This window comes from Aplidium turbinatum, chromosome 1 (genome assembly GCF_918807975.1).
Source record: "Aplidium turbinatum chromosome 1, kaAplTurb1.1, whole genome shotgun sequence".
In the NCBI taxonomy this organism is placed as follows: Eukaryota; Metazoa; Chordata; class Ascidiacea; order Aplousobranchia; family Polyclinidae; genus Aplidium; species Aplidium turbinatum.
Window position 1 is genome coordinate 37622972 of NC_137472.1, and position 20218 is coordinate 37643189.

The 20218-nt window shown below is 38.0% G+C and overlaps 1 protein-coding gene and 1 long non-coding RNA gene across 2 annotated transcripts; one reads left to right on the plus strand and one right to left on the minus strand.

The window, feature by feature from the left end:
* The first annotated feature begins 873 nt into the window (after positions 1-873).
* On the plus strand, positions 874-16335 carry LOC145770255 (uncharacterized). The gene is made up of 5 exons (XM_082581857.1): positions 874-1151; positions 10526-10677; positions 11572-11691; positions 12443-12536; positions 15219-16335. The coding sequence occupies exons 1-5, from the start codon at positions 968-970 to the stop codon at positions 15320-15322; spliced, it is 654 nt and encodes a 217-aa protein (XP_082437983.1). The 5' UTR covers positions 874-967; the 3' UTR covers positions 15323-16335.
* LOC145770265 (uncharacterized) lies at positions 3479-7579 on the minus strand. The gene is made up of 3 exons (XR_014289140.1): positions 7395-7579; positions 6207-6399; positions 3479-4056 (listed from the first exon to the last, which is right to left on the minus strand). It is a non-coding gene; the product is annotated as an uncharacterized LOC145770265 (long non-coding RNA).
* Positions 16336-20218: the final 3883 nt, after the last annotated feature.

Sequence of the window (20218 nt, forward strand, 5' to 3'; positions counted from 1 at the left end):
CTGAAACTTATTGAGTAGTTGCCTACCCAGCCTTCTAACTATCATGTCTGTGTCGTGTGCAAGCAATGTCTAACAGTTGAACTGTTGGTAATAAGCTAGCTACTTATGGGAAAGTAGTGTAATTTGGACCAACACCCCTTTCTATATAGTAAAGTGCTTTTGGTCAAGGTTTGTGAACAAATTGAACCAAGAGTTAAAATAATCCAAATCACCAAAATGTCAGCTCATCTAATTGAGAAACGTAGTAGCTGTGTACGAATTTGTGCCACCTTTCAAATTGATCTAGTTTTGTGATGACGAGATAAGTGACTGTATGGAATAGCTTCAACCAATAAAGTATTATATTGTAGGGCGTAGGCTACTAGTGGTACACTGCCTAGTGACTAAGGTTGAAGTGAAGCAGATATAAAAATTCTAGCTGCATAGTTAAAAAAACAATTAGTAGGCCTATTGTTAGATGCCACAGTAGGAGTGTGTAATATGAACTAAACAGAAATGTGTAATTTGGACCAATATTTTTGATGCACAAAAGGCCTATATAGGCCTAGTAGCCTACATTTAAAATCGCACTGAAGGTGTAACTTCATCAATAACTGGTTTAGCTTGCATAAAGAACAATTTGCTTTATTAGAATAAAAATAAACATTTTCTTGACAATCTCTGTGATCCAAATTACACAACCCCCATCGTCCAAATTACACTCAAGGGTGTGTAATTTGGATCACTTTTTTAATTTCGTGTTTTGTGGTTACCGTAGGCTACATGACTTGTTTTCGATAATTTTTGGACGACACTTAATAGGTATGCTTTGTATTGCCGTATGTGATAGGCCTACCTGTATTTAAAAAAATGACGATATTTTTCTGGAGTTATTGCAGTTTTTTTCATGGGGGATCCGAATTATAGCCTACTACTTTCCCCTACAATGGTTTTCATGTAAAGCAATTCTCGGTGTCTGCTTGCAGAGATGGGACGCATGAAGAATCGTTCTTCCAAACAGACAGAATGCACTCAAGACACGAATTCTTCTCAACAAAATACACTCAAATGTAAAGTTGTATTGGTGGGAGGTATAAGTTCGGGGAAGACCAACATGGCATTACGATTTGCAAAAGACATGTTTCATGATGAACATGTTAGCACAATAGGAGGTAGGCCCTTAGTTATCATTTCGGTATTTTATTAAGTTTAATAGTTTTAAAGATAACTTAGTCAACAAACACACACTCAGTGAACTACAATCGTTACAAGTAGCCTAGGCTATCAGTGCTTTTCATACAAAAATGTTTAGGCTGCTCTTTCTCCGTTTAAAACGTTATGCATTGCATTCAATGGTCTTTGTTTTGAAAAAGCCTCTAGAAAAATAATTTTGGCAGTTTCGCGATGGTACTTGTAGAAGCTTTAAACCAAGGGAGTCGGAGGAATTTGAACTTGTCCAGAGACGGCCGGTTATAAACCGAGGAGTCGTATATTTTTCACCCAACTCCACAGCCCTGCTGAAAAGCACTGATGCAGACCCGGTTACCGAGATTGACAGAGTGATTGTAGTGCCGTTCTCTGTAAATTATTCCATCCACTAAGTGCTGCTGAATGAATTAGCTGTGGTGGAAGTGCGTTGCTCAAGCTCACGTTATGAGAGTCGAACCAGTATCGCATGCTTTGGCGTTTACTTTTTGTAAAATCAAGAGTTCAATCAATTGAGCTATTGGGGGAACAGTTTTGTATGCGATACAGATAGCCTATATAAGTTCTGAAAAAAAAACGAGGATCAGAAAAGATGCATTGATTAGGCTACAGTGTAGCCTAATCAAAGCAAACTACGGCCCGCGGGCCGCATGCGGCCCGAAACAAATTTCTGTGCGGCCGCGAACGCCTGAAGCAAATATACAATAAAATAATTCTAAAATTGCTTGAAAATTTTAATTACTACAATGACTTAATTAATCTTTTTCTTCATATATTTCATCTTGATAAAAATAAATTATAGTCTTTTTGTCGCATTGTGGTAATTTGTTTCCCCAGCCACATTGTGAACTTGCATCAATGCATGTCTATAACTTATTAGTGCCAAAGCAGCCACTGTTAAACAGCCGATTACGTCACAATCGAAATTTCTGACTTCGGCCTGTCGCATCATGAGACTTTCTTTTTCGTTTTAGTCTTGGACCAAGGCCAAAGCTCTTGGTGTTGGCAGAGAGAAAAGCGGCGATTGCGACTGTAGGCTACTTCTCATTATGTTAATTCGCTCACAGATGTATTCTGTTTAATTCGCTCAAAGTGCGTTTGGCAAAGTGTTATCTTGATGTGGGTTGTATTCAAATAAATAATTGAGACAAACATTTTTTTGTATCTTTTGTAACCTACATGTAGGCTACTGTATATAAAATCTCCGTTTCTTTCGTCACTTTAAAAATAAATAAAAGCTTGTGTTTTGACTATTTTAGATTTGATGTTTTGGCTTATAGGCTAATCTTAATTATACTATAGCCTACTGCGGCCCTCGAACTAATTCATATTCTGAGTGCGGCCTTCGAGATAAAAAGTTTGCCCACCCTTGTTTGCTACACTGTGGAGAGACTTAGGCGAGATTCACACCAAAGATACAAAACTGTATTCAGCAGTAACGTTGACAGGACTTGATTGAATGAAGAAACCACTGCTTATTCTTTGGATATAGTGTATTTTCTTAAAAGTGTCTTGATTTGGGCCCGAAAATCATTTTGGTATCGGATCCAAATTATTCTCTCAACGGACCTGGTCTTCAGCATACAAAAACGTCGCACAAAAAATGGCGCATATTTGTTTCCTTTTACCATTCACACCAGGAATACAATTTCTGACAGAATTTCTGACAAACATGGGCCATTTTACGTGCGACGTTTTTATATGCTAAAGACAGTTTTGTAGCCTTATGTGTTCTGTGTGAATCTTGCATAAGATGAAAAATGTGTTACTTAAAACAATTGCGCCTACGCTAGATTTGACATTGATTTAAGATCATAAATTGATTATGGTAAAGACAAGGAAAAGATTAAACGAGCATGATAGGCTCTACCTAAGGTACCATCAAAAAGTAATGAAAAGTGCTAATGACCAAGGCAAGCCTTAGATAGAGCCAGTGGCGGCTCGTGGCCTTTGGTGATGGGGGTGCTGCAAATTGAAATGGCAAGTATGACATCATAATGTAACAGGAACATACGAGCGCCGTAGGCGCGAGCCTCCTAGGGGGGTCTGGGGGCATGCCCCCCCAGAAAAATTTGCACTTTTATATGCTCTAAAATGCCATTCCTGGTGTTTTCAGGACAAAAAATAAAAATTTTGAGCAGTTGAAAATGTGGACTTTTAGAACTTTGAAATAAAAAAATTGCTTTTTCTTAAAGGTTGGTGCAAAATAGGAAATCTGAAGTAATAGATGAGAACATTTTGCTCATACCATGAATATCAGTAAATCATTTTATTTTTTGTCATTAACGCATCCGAGACCAAAAAGATACTACTAACTACAATATCTCGATAGCCTATAGGCCTACCAGCACGTTTATGAGTGGGAAAAGGTGGCAAAACCTTGAAAGGTTTAAAACGTGCCTGAATAGAAAATCATGTAGTAGGCTATGTCTAGTTAGCACGGCCACAAAACCCAAAAAAACAAACAGTAAACAATAAAACATAAACAAGCACAAATGTAGTAATGAATGACATCCTAATGAAAAGTGTTGTGGATTGAATTTGTCAGTTCCAATATTGATGTGGATGAGCACTCAGCCGTAATCATAATAATAATAAGATGGAGAAAGAAAACCGGACATAAAAGAAACCCATCCTCAGGCAAAAGCCCGTTTCGATATGGCCCAGGAGAGCAGATGTTGAGCTCTTTCTATGGTCAAACTGCACGCCACACAGTAGCCTACGACGATTGAGGTTTGAGATCCAGTTTAACTCATTGCTTCTTGTCCTGGTGGGTGATGGAATGGGTGAGCTGGTAGATGATGATGTCCTGAAGCTCTCGTCTCCTTTGGTGTCGTGTTAGTTATGGAGTGTTGCGTTTGCTGTTAATATCTACAAACATAAAAGTACAGCACAAGCAGTCAACAGTATTGTTAGGTAGGCCTAATATTTTGTAAAGTACCGTATTTCGGATTTCAACTGGAATCTTCATAAGAGTGCAAAAACAGCCTTTCTACGTTGTCTTTCTATTGTGTATCCGATCCGTTTTGTTTGCTTAAATGAACATTGCTTTAGTTTGTGGACAAAAAGTGACTTTGTATCACTCTTTCTAATTGAAGAAGGAAATTCGTTCCATGTTTTTGCACCTGTGAATTCTATTGAATGCTGAGTTACAAGCGCTTTTGAGAAGTATGGAATGTTTAGAGAATCATTATCATGGTTTCTTAATTCTTATACACAGATGGTACTGCTAATTTGCATTCATCAAATGCTGGCATTTGCACAACAATCTAACCTCTTAGTGTAATTTATTAAGTTAAGAATCGATTTCGCTATAGTAATAGCATCTTCAGCTAGCACATGTAAAAAAAGAAGAAAATTTGAAAAATACGTAAAACGAACAAATAAAGCAAACTCCGATGTTATCAACACGCATAAAATTATATTTTAAATAGATGGTTACATAATATTAAAATCAAAACCTGCAAGCCTAAATCTTAACTGGTGTTCTCCCACGATTTCCAACAATATACTGGTACAAAATTCAAGAAATACATTAACCTGATCATCCGTCTAGTAAATTACAACAGTTTAAGAAGGCGAATACAAAGAAAAAACGCAATTTAGTTTCAGTCCATTGCCGTAAGTTTATATCGAAAAAGCGTCAATAAAGAATAAGTGTAAATGGGCATCCATCTAGTAAATTACAACAGTTCAACAAGACGAATACAAAGAAAAACGCAATTTAATTTCAGTCCATTGCCATAAGCTTACATAGACAAAGCGTCAAAAAAGAATACGTTTAAATGGGCATAGTTGAAGAATCTACACCATAGGGGTCGGAGGTTGCTGATGACATGGGATTTAAGTGGTTGGTCGAATCAATTTCTGTATGTTTATGGTGGCTTTGATTGTATGTAACCATTTATCTTCATTCTTCAGCGATGTCTAAATAATGTTTGCTGGGTTGTTCGGCGAAAGTAACGACAAAGCAGTCTGCCAGAGCTGGTTTCTTTTTGAGTTCAATATAGTGGAGTTTCGCATAATGTTTCAATAATGCTGCTTTGTCACCGGATTTATCAAAGTAATTAAAACTGTTCCAAATAGATCTATGTGTGGCCCAACGTGTGGAAAATTTTGTCATGGTTTGTCCTACATAGTGTTCGTGACATATGGTGCACGTTGCAATGTATATCCCGTAATTTTGGCAAGTTAATTTTTGTTTGAGACTGTATGTTTTGTTGAGTTTACATTTAATAGAGGTGCATTCTTTTACCATAGGCTTATGCGCTCCATGGTTACCACACAGTGCACATTTGCCGCATGGTTTGGAGTAGCCATTGGTTGGTGTTACTGTATTCAGGGCAATTTTTTTGTATTTTGTGAGTAAATTTCCCAGCGTGCTTGGCTTTTTATATGTCATCATTTGATTGGGCTGTAGTTTATTCTCTGCGTTGGTGGTCTTGAGTAAATTAGGAAAAGATGTAGGCCAGATTACTCTGTGGGCTTTGGTTGCATTTTTTTCTGTGGGTTTAGGTATCCGTTCTGTCCATTTTTCAGCAAGTTGAATTTTTTCTTTGATAAGTTTTTGGGGAAAATTTGATTTCAAAGCCTTGTTTTTAAGATGTTCAAGTGCTGCAGTGTAGTCGTGTTGTGTTTCATTCAATCTCCTGAGTCGTAATGCTTCTCCATGTATGATTGCCTTAACTGTTGTGAAATTTAAACACGAAAACACCATTTTCCAATTTGAACACAAATGCTCAATTGATATCGGGATCTTGCTACAACTATCATTGTTGGGGCAAAAAATACGATGAATTCAAAGCAGACTTTTTCTCCTAATTTACAAGTAACAAGGAAGTGTCCAACATGAAAGTGACAATCTAGCCTATACAATATACATTGGTTAAAATTATTTGCAGTATCATATATATAATGTACATAAAGCACTGTTTTGTAAATAGTTACCAGTTTTAACAAATTAGATAGGCTATTAATAGACCTAACGCGAAACATTAAAAGATTAATTAATCAGTACATACTTAACTTTAGGATGTCTTCTGAAGATTTGATTATGTGTGTCTGTGAATAAATAAATACAAAACTGTTGCCATTGATTGTCCAGACACTTCTTTTCCCAAATTGGTGTTTTGCATCATTGACGAGCTGAACTCTCCGCTAAGTAGTGAGTTACTCAGTCAAGGCCATGGATGATCCAGCAAAGTTTTTCTTTTGCTGAAATATAAGATTTCTTGTGGATTGTCTGACAAATTTTATTATGATAGGTTATTTCATCACTATGAATAACAAATAAACAAAAGACACAAAGTTCCTACAGTGGGTGCTGCACATGTACTATAACTAGGGTGGATACAACTTAGGTAAACAGTGGGATAAACTACAAAACATTAGTTTCTTACAAATAAACTGCTCCATATCAACTGGAACCAAGCTTATTTATAGACAAAATCCATTCTTCTTGTTTTCTTTTGAGCAAAAAGGTAAATGATTTTGTCGTTAATGTCTGGGAGATGAAAAAAAATTTCTCCGTTGAAATGACGGCAAGAGCATTTAGTGATTAGAGCCTTTTTTGATTGATGGTACTCCTCAGAAAAGTTTTGATTCTTTTTAATGTTGAAAAGCAGCGTTCAGGCTCTGCTGTGGTCATAGGAAAGGTCAGGGGGAATTTTAATAGTTTGGAAATTTCACTGAGAGCATCATTTAAATTACTTTTCTGAATAAATGTCAACAATTCAAATAACGCGGAATATTCATGCATGTCCGACCTGCTGCAGAATACTGCAAGTTCAGTTTCAAACTTTTCTTTTTCTATGATGATGATGGGATATGCTTCAACAGTTACTGCCACCTCATGTATGGGCAGTTTATTCTTAAAGCTATTGAAGCTTCTCTTGTTGAACAATTTTGCAGCTACTAATTGTTTGGTAAAGGAATATCTAGCCATTATGTCAACGCATATGCAGTCACACACCTCCTTCGCTTCAGCCATAAGTGTTTTTGAAGAATTCTCACAGTAGCCTACAGTACTTTTGAGTTTCTTATCACAGAAATTGCACTTTTGAAATTGCTTATATATTCATGTACTTTCAACACATCAATATCTCGAAATTGCATTTGGTTGAAAATCACTTCAACATGAGGCATTATTTGATGAAACAGCTGCAACCAACAGAGCAATTATTTTTCGTTGGTAAGTTAATGCAAAATACCTGTTGCTTCTGAAATGGTATGATCAGTGGTTGATGTAGACTGTATTTCATCAAGGCAGAATTTTAAGGGTTCCAATTGTTCATGAACTTTATTAACTGTTCGTATATGAAAGTTCACATTGACAGCACCACGTTGCAGCCTCCCATGTCATAACCTATCCTTCTACCAGTCTACAACTTGCTGCACAAGTAGACTAGCACTTATAAACCATCAACACACAGCCTGAAAATAACAATGCGATGTGGAATTAATGTAAATATGGCAGACCCTGCTCAGCAAAATGCTGATAAAAAATCTAGCCAATTAAGAAGTTGCGTTGTTCTTACAGTTACACAGCTAGATTTTTGAACTAAACTTATTATCACAAATAAACAATGAACCTAGCTTAAATTTAATTAAGTAAGAACGATAATGATAATCTAGTCTAAGCTTTATCTTTTAGTGCAGAAAGCAAAGCACATTAGTCTAACAATGTAACAGCATCAGTCGCAGCCACCTAACATTATGCTTGAAAACGATGAAGTGTACTTGCAACAATAGCTAGCCTGACAGGCAACTGCAAAATTTGCAGTTCGGAATTGTGCAGTTTTAAAGCAACCTCAGCCAAATATGACGTCACCATTCCTGTTTGTTCTTTTTTTATAAGATCGCAACTGCAGAGCTTGCAGTTCAGAGCTTCCAAATATAAAACTTAAAAAATCATAATAATTTTTAAAATTTAGAAATTATGAAACTTCTAGTCGGTAGGAGGATCTATAGAGAAAATAAAAAAAACGTAAAATTAATAAAAAAAATAAATTCGGAAATGTGCAGGGGGTGCTGCAGTTCTGCAGTTTCTATAGACGAGCCGCCACTGGATAGAGCACATTGTTGTTAAAACTTAGATAGAGCACTTTTATCATTGTCGTAAAGTCAAATAAAAGTGAAAGCAAATAAGTTAATTGGACATGTTCAGTTTGGATTTAAGGCAGGTCTTTGGACTAGAGAAGCAAAATATATAGGCTATTCCACCGCACATAGTGTCCGCCCCGATAGCTCAGTGGTTACGCGCCGGGCTCAAGATCACACGGCGCTGGTTCGACTCTCGGGGTGTGCGCTTGAGCAACGCATTTCAGGACTGCTCTCCATTCAGCGGCACCTAGTGAATGGAATAATTTCTCGGCAACAAGACTTCAACAATCGGAAAACTTCACTCTGCCAATCTCGGTAACCGGCCCTGCGTCAAGTGCCTCTACAAGTATGCGAACAAGTACCAGGAATAACCTATCAAGGCTTTGTCAGTCCGAGGATAAAGATTCAAAACCAAACCAAACCAAACCAAACCAAACCAAACCAAACATAGTGAAAAACTTTAAAAGTAGTCTCTGCTATGCTTTGTAGATTATAAGAACGTATTCAATAGAGTGAAGTATTAAGTTACAGATTAATGAAGGTTCGTAAAACAGCGGTCTAGACTGGAAAGACCAACAAAAGCTAGCAAAGTTTTACACTCATCATCATCGGCGTATGAGCAGGTCTTTTCCAGGCTAGATTGGAGGGCAGACAGTCATCAGCCACTCGACAGTCTCGTCGTCCAGGATCCTCAGTCCATGTGAACTGTGTGGAGGCCGGTGGGTTGAGCAGTGGTTAATGGCATGGTCCGCGGTCTGTTCTGTGGCGCCACACTCGCATTCTGATGGAGGACTGAACAAGTAACAGTTATTACTTAGCCTACTAGAACACCTAGTGACACAAAACCAAGTTTGTGATATTGGCAGAAAAACAAAAACAGTTATCTTTCATTTTACTTGATTTACCCGGTGTGCAGAAGTTATGTGGAGGAAAGTGTTATATGTTGACATCTGGGAATCAAAATTGAAAGAAGACCTGCAATAAATGAAGACAATCAGGGGGTTATAAGGCGAAGCAAAGATGGCAAAAATGTTCAACTAACGTAATATAAAGTGGTAGACGACGATGAGATGTGATAGCATAAAGAAGGCAAAAAGGTGGAAGAAAAAGTTAAAATCACATCATTCATTGAAACAATTCAAGAAAGAAAGCAAAGTCAAAAGACCGGACATCACACTTTTTGGCAGGGAAATTACCAAAAAAATTAATTAAAGATTACGTTGATGATGGCGTATGAGCGATCTTTCCAAGCTAGATTGGAGGGCAGGAAATCTTCAGCCACTCAGCAGTCTCGTCGTCCAGGACCCTCAGACCATGCGCACCGTGTGGAGGCCGGTGGGTTAGGCAGTGGTGGATGACATGGTCTGCGGTCTGTTCCGTGGCACCACACTCGCATTCTGATGAAGGAGCCACAAAAGATTACGTTGATGGCAGATGGAAAGAAGAAAAAGGACGAAAATGGTTGATTGATTGAATCTTTATCCTCTGACTGAGAAAGCTCCTTTGAGAGCATAACCCTGGCAGTTTCGCATATTTGTAGAGGTTTTAAACCTCTGACGCAGACCTGCTGGTCACAGAGATCGTCAGAGTGAAGTTTTCAGTTGTTAAAGTGTTGTCGTCTGTGAGATATTCAATCTACTAGCTGCCGCAAGCCGAGATTGTGGAACCAGTGTCGCTTCATCTTGAATCTTCTTCGTTTACGAAGTCACATGCTAACCAACTAAGCTTTTGGGGCGGAAATGTTTCTGTAAATTTTGTTGAAAAAGTGAAATGACTTACAACAAATAAGACAAGGACTCTGTATTGGGACAGAAAAGAGTAGCGGATCTTCAAAAAGCCCTAAGCGGAGTCAGAAAGTTGTCTTATCTGAGGGCGATTTCAACAAAACACAGTGATGTGTGGATTCTACATTAATCCGACCTTGCAAATATACTGAAGATAAGTTACTTATTTGTGTTTTAGGGGGAGCGATCGCCCAAACCTCCCCCTTTCTGGATCCGCCACTGCAGAGACCCAACTGCTGCTCGAACAAGTGCAGTCGATTTTAATCAAGTTTATCTTTCTCTTGTCCTACTTTTTTTTATGATTTTATTATAATTTTCTCTTGTCTGCAGGCATCTTGTCATCAGATGAAACAACATACCAAACGTCTTTACATTTTGTATCTTTGAAAATTATTTAAATTCGTATTTTGTTCATCTATTCCAGACCGCGTTTGATCTGTTTTCTTCCATTTCAGCTTTATTTATGACAAAAGATATACAAGTAGATGGTCAAACAATACATTATGAAATCTGGGATACTGCAGGAGAGGAAAGATTCCGTAGTTTAGCGCCAATCTTTTATAGGAGAGCTCAAGCAGCTGTTGTTGTGTATGACATCACGCAAAAAGTGAGTGCTATAGGACCCTATAGGCTCTTCCAGTAGGCTATAACGATCCAGAAGTCTTCACGTACAGTAATTGATTAAATTTTATTCTTTTATTTATCAAAGAAGTATTTAGAGCAACATTTTTCAGTGTAGTAAGCTAATGCAATCAGACAATCACTACATCAACAGTGCCCAAAGTTTCAAAGTTAGCCGCGGGTCACATTTGGTTATTTGCCAGTCTTGGCGAGCCGCATTAATTTTTCACTAATTTTTATCCTTACAATTTGGCCCAACCTTTCAGATTAGTGTAGCCTACACTGTATATAGTATACTGCATGGATCACGGAATGATTATAGTTATGGTGAATGATGATCCATGTGTAGAGTAACCAATGAAGAAACGTTTTTATTTATATCAAGACAACAGCGCTCTTAGTTTAGTTATTTGCAATTTTACACCATTCAATCAATTTTAAATAACGTAAAATTTTAAATAACACACATGTCAAGTGAGTGATAAGAGCCGTGTTTTCTGGTAAAGCCGCTTCAAGTAATCGTCCTTGGTCACTTCCACTTTCAGCTCACATCTCAAGCACATATCTTTCTCTGCATGCTCAACAAAGAAAAAGTTTTGGTCTACTGTTTTTCAAAAGTACGGCCCTCATCTTCAACACGCCTCTTCAAACTCATATGGTTCCTCCAAACGTTTGGAAACATGGAAACTAAAAGCTTGCGTTTCACTAATTTTTATTTGATTTTGAAGTAAAAATGCCTTAGAAAATACAACTTGTAACTAAATGTGATCACTAAATATGATAAATTAGATCGCGTTTTTAAGTAAGCATGGGTATAGGCTAACTAGCGTATTCACTTTCATACCACTAAGATGAGTAATTATATTTGTTTTTTGAACAGAAGTCTTTTCAAGCCGCGAAGGCATGGGTAACCGAATTGCGTCAAGCAGACTCTCAACCAGTGATTCTATTAGCCGGAAATAAAGCAGATTTGGAAACTGAAAGAATGGTCCGACATGAGGTAAATAATATTAGTAGCGATCGGTTATGCGGTTTTTCTCAAGCCTACTTTTGCTACACTATGCCCCCCCCCCCCCCCCCCCGGACAGGAGAATAACCAATTTTTATGATTTAATTTAGAGTGGTTTTAACAGAAGCTTTTTGTACGTAAAGCATTAAATCACCACTTTGGGCCCCTAGTTTAGCGCAATGCAACTCAATTATCTTTTCGGGCCCTTTTGCTACATTATGGGCCCCCCAGGACAAAAGAATAACAACTTTTATGCTTGAATTTATTCGTTGAGGATGGTTTTAACCAAACATTTTTGCGCGTAAGCTATAAAACTACAATTTCGGACCCCAACAATCACAGGACTGGGCCCTCAAGGGTACGCCGTACCCTCTGTACCCCCCTGTCATAGGCCTTGCTTCTTTGCCTTAACGTCCGATAATTAATTATGGGATAGTCTAAATGTTCAACCCCCAGGCATTAAGCTATATTCATCAAAAAAAAAAAAAATTCAATTAGATTTTTGCCGTATCCAGTTGGCAAGTTTATAATCTCCACACATCGTATTTAAGTCTTAGCCTCTTTGGAGCTTAATTTTTATTTTATGTATTCTCTCGTACAACATGACAATGTACGTACAATGAAAGCGGATCAAAAAAGCCTTCAGATGTTTTTGCGTGTGTTCACAATGATAGGCCTATCTAATTTTCCTATTTATTTTGCCAAACCTTTTTCCTTAATTACCCCATACACTGTATTGCAGGAAGCACAAAAATACGCTCAAGAAGAAAATTTATTATTTTTGGAAACTTCTGCAAAAACAGGACATCATATTGAAGAAGTGTTTCAAGAAATTGGTAGGCTTTGAACAATAACACCACTTTAAATATCAAATAGTTGACTTAAATTCTGACAAGTGACAAGTCATATTTGCAACTCGGAGCAAATGCAAATGTCTTAATTATTGCGTGTTGTTTATAGAGAATCACCACAGGTATAGCCAGGGCTGGAAGTAACGACCAGTTGTCACTATTCGATAGCGTTATTCGTTGCTTTCTGAATATCGAATGCTTATATACCCATTCCTTTTAAAAATAAATATTGAATGCGCGTTATTCACTTCTTTTTTATGCAAGCAACGAAATCATTATTCGTTTTTCACTAATCAATATTTAAAAGAACTGCTGAATCATTTTTTGTTGTTGTTTACCGGTACTTCGTTGTCAAAACGAATTTACGAGATTTAGTTTTCGGATTACTACCCGACCTAGCCTTCTTCTGGTTTTCAAACTTTAAAGGAAAATTTTACGGCAACACAGTTCAGAAAAACCATGCCAGTGAAAGTCGCTAACAGTGTTGCCAACCTTGCGGTTTTCCCGCAAGTTTGGGTTTGTTTTTTTCGAGTTTGCGTACTTTTTTGAGTTTGCGGGTTGCTTGTTTTTTGCCAATCAAACTTTTTTAAGCTTGTTTATGACACTGAAATTGCGACGATTTTATTGTAGTCAACATTGTATCCCTTCTTTTTAAGATAATTTATTACTTGGAATCGCGTAAACAAATGTCATTCTTGAAATAAACGTGACGTTTGGACTGCAAAGGTTGTATTGAAAATTTGGAACTGTTAAACTGCGTTCTTTATGCTAACTGGTATTGGTTGCAAATTATTGGGCTTGTTTTTGTGTTGATCTGCCTGTTTTGGGCTTGTTTTTTAGATTCACTTGCTTGTTTTCCAAAAACAACCTGGCACCACTGGTAGTTAAATACGCAAATACAATAAAATACAATGTTTTTAGTAATTGCTATTCATTGCTTTTTTTTAAGTATCGATAGCGGAAAGTCATTGTTTTTTGGGCACTATCGAATAGTGAAATACGGTAGTCATTGCTTTTTGACTAACGACTTCCAACCCTGGGTATAGCATAGGCCTAAGTTCAGTGGCGCCGGAACTATTTTCTATCGGGGGGCTTAAGCTGCTGTACTGTAGTGTTGTCAGCTTCTGGGGGGCTTATGTGGAAGGACATTTAAAACTGGTAGTGGGCGTTCGGTCCCCTCTTGTGTAAAAATCGATGCCAAAATACACACATTGTAACAAATGAAGCTGCGGTTCAGGAAATTAAAATGAAAGCGAACAAATTAGAAAGTGATATGAAAACGACAGTTTGTGGAAATGAGTTTGTGGAAACACGCGGTATGTGGAAACACGCTTCTGAAGATTGATTTTCGCTCAGGTGTTTTCTCTATGAACTGTGTCATGAGTTCTTTGTCATCGACAGTGCCCAAAATCTTTTAGTGGACTTACAACAACGCAAGATTAGTATAGCCTAAGCCTTTTTTGTGTCATTGAGCTTCTCAACCACGTTTTCAGGCGTCTTAGAGCAGAAAAAGAACTTTCTGAAGATGCAGCTGAAACCGGGAGGCAAATGATGGACCGCAGTGTTAGTAGGGAGGGTGGCTAGTAGCCTACCGCTAGTTCGGGGTAGGCTATAGCCAGGGGGGGTCTAGGTGGTACTTTTGGACCCGGGCCCGGAATATTTAAGGGGCCTGGATTTAAAAAAATCCCTGCGACTTTAAACATTATCAAGATCTAAATATAATCAGATCTAAAGGAATGGGTACCATCAGAGGTTAAAACAGCCATTTCAGCCGTCAGATGGTAAAGTACCAGGCCCCCTTCTGGGTACCGGGCCCACTTCAGATTTCTGGTGGTAAAATAGCCGCTTCAGCCACCAAACAGTAAAATAAGAATTTAGTTTAGTCTAGTATAGTGATTTCCCTGACCACGAATATTACCCGAAACACAAATTTCAAAATAAACAGGCTAATATTTGTTCAAACTCAAAAAACTGAAATGGCACACGTAAAAGATTGCTATCCCTATTTCTGCACTAAAAATTAGACCAAACCCGCTTTTCAGATTGCAGCAATCAGCAAATGTTTGACCGAGGCCCAAACACCTTTCCCAAATCAAATTGAAAACTTTTTGACTGTCTGCACTACCTTTGCTGTAAATTCTCTTCTGGTGAGCCTAGAATGACCATAGTGAAACATCAATGGAATCGGGAAGTAATACTCTAGACTAGAGCCACATGACAAATAAAAGTTCAAAAAAGCAACCGCTAGATAGAGATACCGGTAGTAAGTTTTGCTGTTCAAGAAATTTTAAGATTGCGCAAGATTTGTTAAATGACCATGCTCAAGCGACATCAATAAAAGTTTGTACACAACCTTTATATTCATAACATTGTCGGTGAAGGGGGGCCGAAAATGAATTGGTACCGGGCCCGAGAAATCCTGTCAACGGCCCTGGCTATAGCTTCCTGTGATTGACGACTCTTTATTGCGAATGATGAGCGCGACCACAAGTAACAGGAACTCGATTCATCGTAGCAATTATTGTTAGAATAATTTTCTGAAAGTATGTTATGTAGGCTACCTTAAATTGTCATAGGTTATGTAGGCTACCTTAAATTGGCTTACTTTCTTCAGGAGTAGCCTAAATTTGGTAGGCTATATTTTTGATTTCTGGTTATTAATTTCAGGAGTCCATTTGCCGAGAGAAGCAGCCGCCGAAAGGAATGACCAAAACATTGTTGATATGTCAAAACCCAAAAAAAAGAAAAAGTGGTGCAAGCGTTTATTCTAAACACAGCCTATATCAAGCTTATCACGCTGCAGATAGGTTAACATAATTTAGAACACTCACCAGTTCGTTATATGGCCTGCATGCGCATTGCGCAATTTATTTCTACTTGGTGTCTTACAGGTTACAGCCGGTCGCCATAGTGCAGATTTTTTGCAAACTGACTCATTCATGATTTAAGTGAAAAGTAGGCTATCGTGAAACGATGTTCAGTTTTGGTTTTAATCAAAACCTTTAGCTGTAGGACAAATGTTAAGTTGAGTAGCTTTTGTGAAAAACATTCGAAATAAAAACCTTTGCAACCTGTGTGCAACATAACTGAATTTGAAAGCGAATTTTTTTACCACACATATAAACTGCTTTAGTAGCCTACATATAGGCCTAGTAGAATATTTTCTCTGTGTCAGCTTGCCCCAACTTTGTTTTAAGGGGCAAGGTGAGCGTTATGTTGGAGAATGTTGGCCAATAAGCAATTAGTTAATCATCTCAAATAGCCTAAACATAAAATTTAATGACAAATAGACTAGGCTACTTCTTGATCAAGGACCTAAGTCCGCCTATTAGTCCTTTTATGGCGGCTCGATTACCCTCTTTTAGGTTTGTAATTGTGCTAATATTGACTTTACGTTATTTTACCTTTATTGACCCTGACCTGCCTGCGGACGATAGACGTTTTTGCTGTAAAATTCGCTTCTGCCGTATATGCAAAAGCCCGTTGGTTATGTTTAAGAAGCCATGTTAGAAAGCCATAGGCTGGAAGAAGCCATGTTCGTTGGAATGAGATTCTGCCAGGACAGCTTTTCCTGGTGAATTTATCCATGTATGACCATGCCAATTTTATATAGTCATTTCATTTCATTTGAATGACGGTAAACTGTAGACGGTATGCCAAAAGGTCTTTACCAAATAAGATATTTTATCCTCACCAAAGCAGCCGCTAAATACAAGTTATATTGTCGCTTATTTTATGATTTCAATTGGACAATAGACTTACGAATAAACCATTTATATTGCTATTTCTTGGTATGACTGTGATGTGTGGATAGTAGGATCATAATAAGTCCTTAGTAAAATAAGAAACAAACAAGACAGGAGATCTTCGAAAAGTCGACTCTCGGGTTATGCACTTGAGCAACGCCTTCAAGGACTGCTCTCCGTTCAGCGGACCCCAGTAGATGGATTAATTCACAGACAACCCTTCAACAACAACAATAGGAAACTTCACTCTATCAAACTCGGTGACCGAGCCTGCGTCAGTGGGCTGAAGCCTCTGCAAGCAGGATCGTTGAGAGGTCAATTTAGGCCCGGTACCAACGAGATCCTCGGGTCTCAAATCAAGACAGTTTTTTAGAAAAACACGATATATCCCAAATATACGCGGTGGTTTCTTCAAGTTCTCCGGCCTCTTGGAAAGATTACAGGCAGACGTTGGCATTCGCTACTTTAAATTTTTTAGCGGTTGAGATTTGTAGAGTGGGTCACTTGATTTCGTTCTAGTTCGAACCGACTTTTATAGCATAAATACCATTAATTTCTACGTAAATATTTTTGTTTTTAATGACTTTAGTTAGAGCAAAATTGATTAGGGCGTTGTTAGCAATAAAAGTTAGGGAACCACTGTAATAGGTTACCAGAAAACTGTTCTTACACTCATCTAACCGATTCTTGATAAGTCGATGTGTTGTCTCCACCGAGAGCACGCGTAGTGTATCACTGAAATGTCGCCCAACTTAGTGCTTTACAGCAGAGGGGTCCAAACTTTGGCACGCTGGCCGCATGCGGCTCACGTTCAGCTTTTGTGCGCCCGCGAACTCTTCTTGCATGCCGGATTTTTCAGCGCAATATTCACAAGTGTTTAAAAATTAATAGAGAGTAGGCCTTCCACGTTAAATTCATTGCCAAATTTAAGTCGTAACTTACAAATTGAAGTTCAAGTTACGGTTGGAAATACACCTAGGCCTACGCTTTATATTATAAATGCATGACAGTAGCCACGGCCCTACATGCATTGCACATCATCAAAGTGCAGGTCAATAGGTGATTATTGTGGGGAAAAGATGTCTTTTTACGATTTGTGGCGACACAAATTTGAATTATTTTGCTCTTTGTTAATAGCACAGACTCTAGAATGCAATGTTAAAGTTGGCTGCTAAGTGCTAACTAATCATCTACTGTATGTAATCAAGTGAAGTATTTTATTAATAAAATAAATGTCACAAGAAAAGTGTTAGATGAAAATAGAGAGTTCAAGTCTAGTCCGGAGAAAAGATATTTTTTGTCCGTAACAATGGTAAAACAGCGTCTGGTTCGCCTGCAAAAAATGTCCGTTCCAGAGGAATTTAATTTGTGGTTCATATTTGGTAGCACGTGGTCTACATTTGCAGACACTTTCTCACTTATGAAGCGATTGAAGTGACATACGAAACAGCAGGGATGGAGGAACCATTTTGAAAGTAGGTGGGCCCAAAGGCGTAACAGTCAAAGTTAATCAAACTTCTAGGGAGCTTCGCCCCCCCATAACATTGCTGTATTCCTAATACTTCAAACCGTTTATACATTGTGTTTTCATGATTGCCTTTTATGCCAACCAGCGAAAAAATTCCGTTTTTAAGCCCGGTTTGCCCAAACAAATTTCAAAATTGTTAAATTGCTCCATAGCACAGTACAAAATATGGCGATGTAGCCTACACACAAATAAAAAGGCAAAATACACACACAGTTACAATACCAACCTGGGAGAAATAATCTGCAGCATTATACAGTAGGCCTATGTGCATGCACTGCATAATATGTAATGATATCATTGTTTTAACCTTAAAGAACAATTACATTAATTTATAGATTACTCCACCAATCACACGCAACCACACCCACATGTGCTGCCCATCAACAGTGGGCTCAACAGAAAAGTTTGAAGATTAGATTTCATCATTGAGCTATCAAAGATAACACAGGCCAACACAGGCCAATACGACGTGAAGCAAAGCTTATGATACAATTAAGATGTAGAATATATAACTTATCATCATAATCCATCGTCGGTTTGTTCCCCACTAGTGGGGGTGGCCGATTGTTTCCGCGCAGCAATTGTTTTAATCCCTTTTCTCCATTTCACCCTGTCCCTTACATCTTCCTCCTTCAGTCCGACTTTTTTAAATTCATCCTTCACTTGTTGTTTCCACGTTCTTCTTGGACGACCGCGTTTCCTCTTCCCATCCACCTTTAGATCTAGTGCCTTTCTAAGAAAACTTCCTTCCTCCCTCCTTATCACATGTCCATACCATCTTACTCCATTTGCCCTTGCCAGTTGGTCTATGGTCTCTCTTATCTCTAGCATATCCAACAATTCTTCAGTCCTTTTTTCCCTTCTCGTTTTCACCCCACACATTGCTCTCACCATTGACCTTTCCGTTCTTCTTAGGATTGCCAGTTCACTCTCTCTCAATACCCATGTCTCGCTACCATATAGCATTGCAGGCCGCACACAGCTCCGTTGAGCTGCTTATGCTCTGCGTTAATTTATTTTTTGACTTCAACAGATGGTAGCCTACTGCAATTTTGCATTCATCAAATGCTGGCATTTGCACAACAATCTAACCTCTTAGTGTAATTTATTTAGTTAAGAATCGATTTCGCTATAGTTATAGCATCTTCAGCTAGCACATGTAAAAAAGAAAATTTGAAAAATACGTAAAACGAACAAATAGAGCAAACTCCGATATTATCAACATGCATAAAATTATATTTTAAATAGATGATTACATAATATTAAAATCAAAAACTGCAAGCCTAAATCTTAAACTGGTGTTCTGCCACGATTTCCAACAATATAGACTACTGGTACAAAATTCAAGAAAAACATAAACATATATCATCCATCTAGTAAATTACGACAGTTCAACAAGACGAACACAAAGAAAAACGCAATTTAGTTTCAGTCCATTGTCGTGAGTTTACACTTTACATTGATAAAACGTCAAAAAAGAATAAGTGTGAATGGACATAGTTGAAGAATCTACACCACACAGGGGTCGGAGGTTGCTGATAACATGGAATGTGGTCGGTCGAATCAATTTCTGTATGTTTATGGTGGCTTTGATTTTATGTAGCCATTTATCTTCAGCGATCTCTAAATATTGTTTGCTGGGTTGACTTCAACAATATCAGACTTACTAACTAAGCTACTAAGTAGGCTACAAATAAAATAGGCCTACATACATTGTTTTGCCAAACTAGACGAATAAGCAATACAAAGCCATCGATGAACAAACGCAACTCTTTATTATGGGAGGCCTACTATACTGAGCAACACCCATCAAGGTACGAAGGCCATTTATATAATTACAGAATACAAAGTTGTGTTCTTCAATAAAGTAGCTGCTTAAAATTTTATCCTTGTTACGGAAGAACACAATCTTGGTTCGAAATTCAATTCCTGGTAGTTTCGAAAAAACTAAGTGAATTTTTGGAATCAGGGGCTCTGAAATACTCTAAAATGACTCTCACCTTTTGCGTATCAAATGCGTATGTAAACTAGTGCGTATCAAATGAGTGAAGAGCTTTTGTTTGGAACTCCTTCTCTAATTTGCCTTTTTCGCTACCTTTTCAAAGAAATTTGGCTTTCAAAAGTGGGTGGGCCAGGCCCACCTAGAAAATAAAGTAGGTGGGCCTAGGCCCACATGGTTCCTCCATCCCTGCGAAACAGCATGGCTGATGAAACTCTGGATGCCTGCTTACGTCGGTCGACCACCAAATTTAAAGCAAAGAATGACACAATTACGTAGTCTACAAAAAGAAAGAAACAATAAGTTGTTTAGGTTTGCTATTTTGTTGATGTGTTAGAATTAGATATTGCATCTTCTTTACAGCTTGAAAATCACTTCTTGAAGTTGCAAACAA

Excerpts from the sequence above, each read along its gene's own strand:
- LOC145770255 (XM_082581857.1), top strand. The coding sequence starts at position 968 with ATGGGACGCATGAAGAATCGTTCTTCCAAACAGACAGAATGCACTCAA. Across the intron at positions 10,678-11,571 it reads TGTATGACATCACGCAAAAA|AAGTCTTTTCAAGCCGCGAA; the intron begins GTGAGTGCTATA and ends TTTTTTGAACAG. Across the intron at positions 12,537-15,218 it reads AGAAGTGTTTCAAGAAATTG|GAGTCCATTTGCCGAGAGAA; the intron begins GTAGGCTTTGAA and ends TATTAATTTCAG.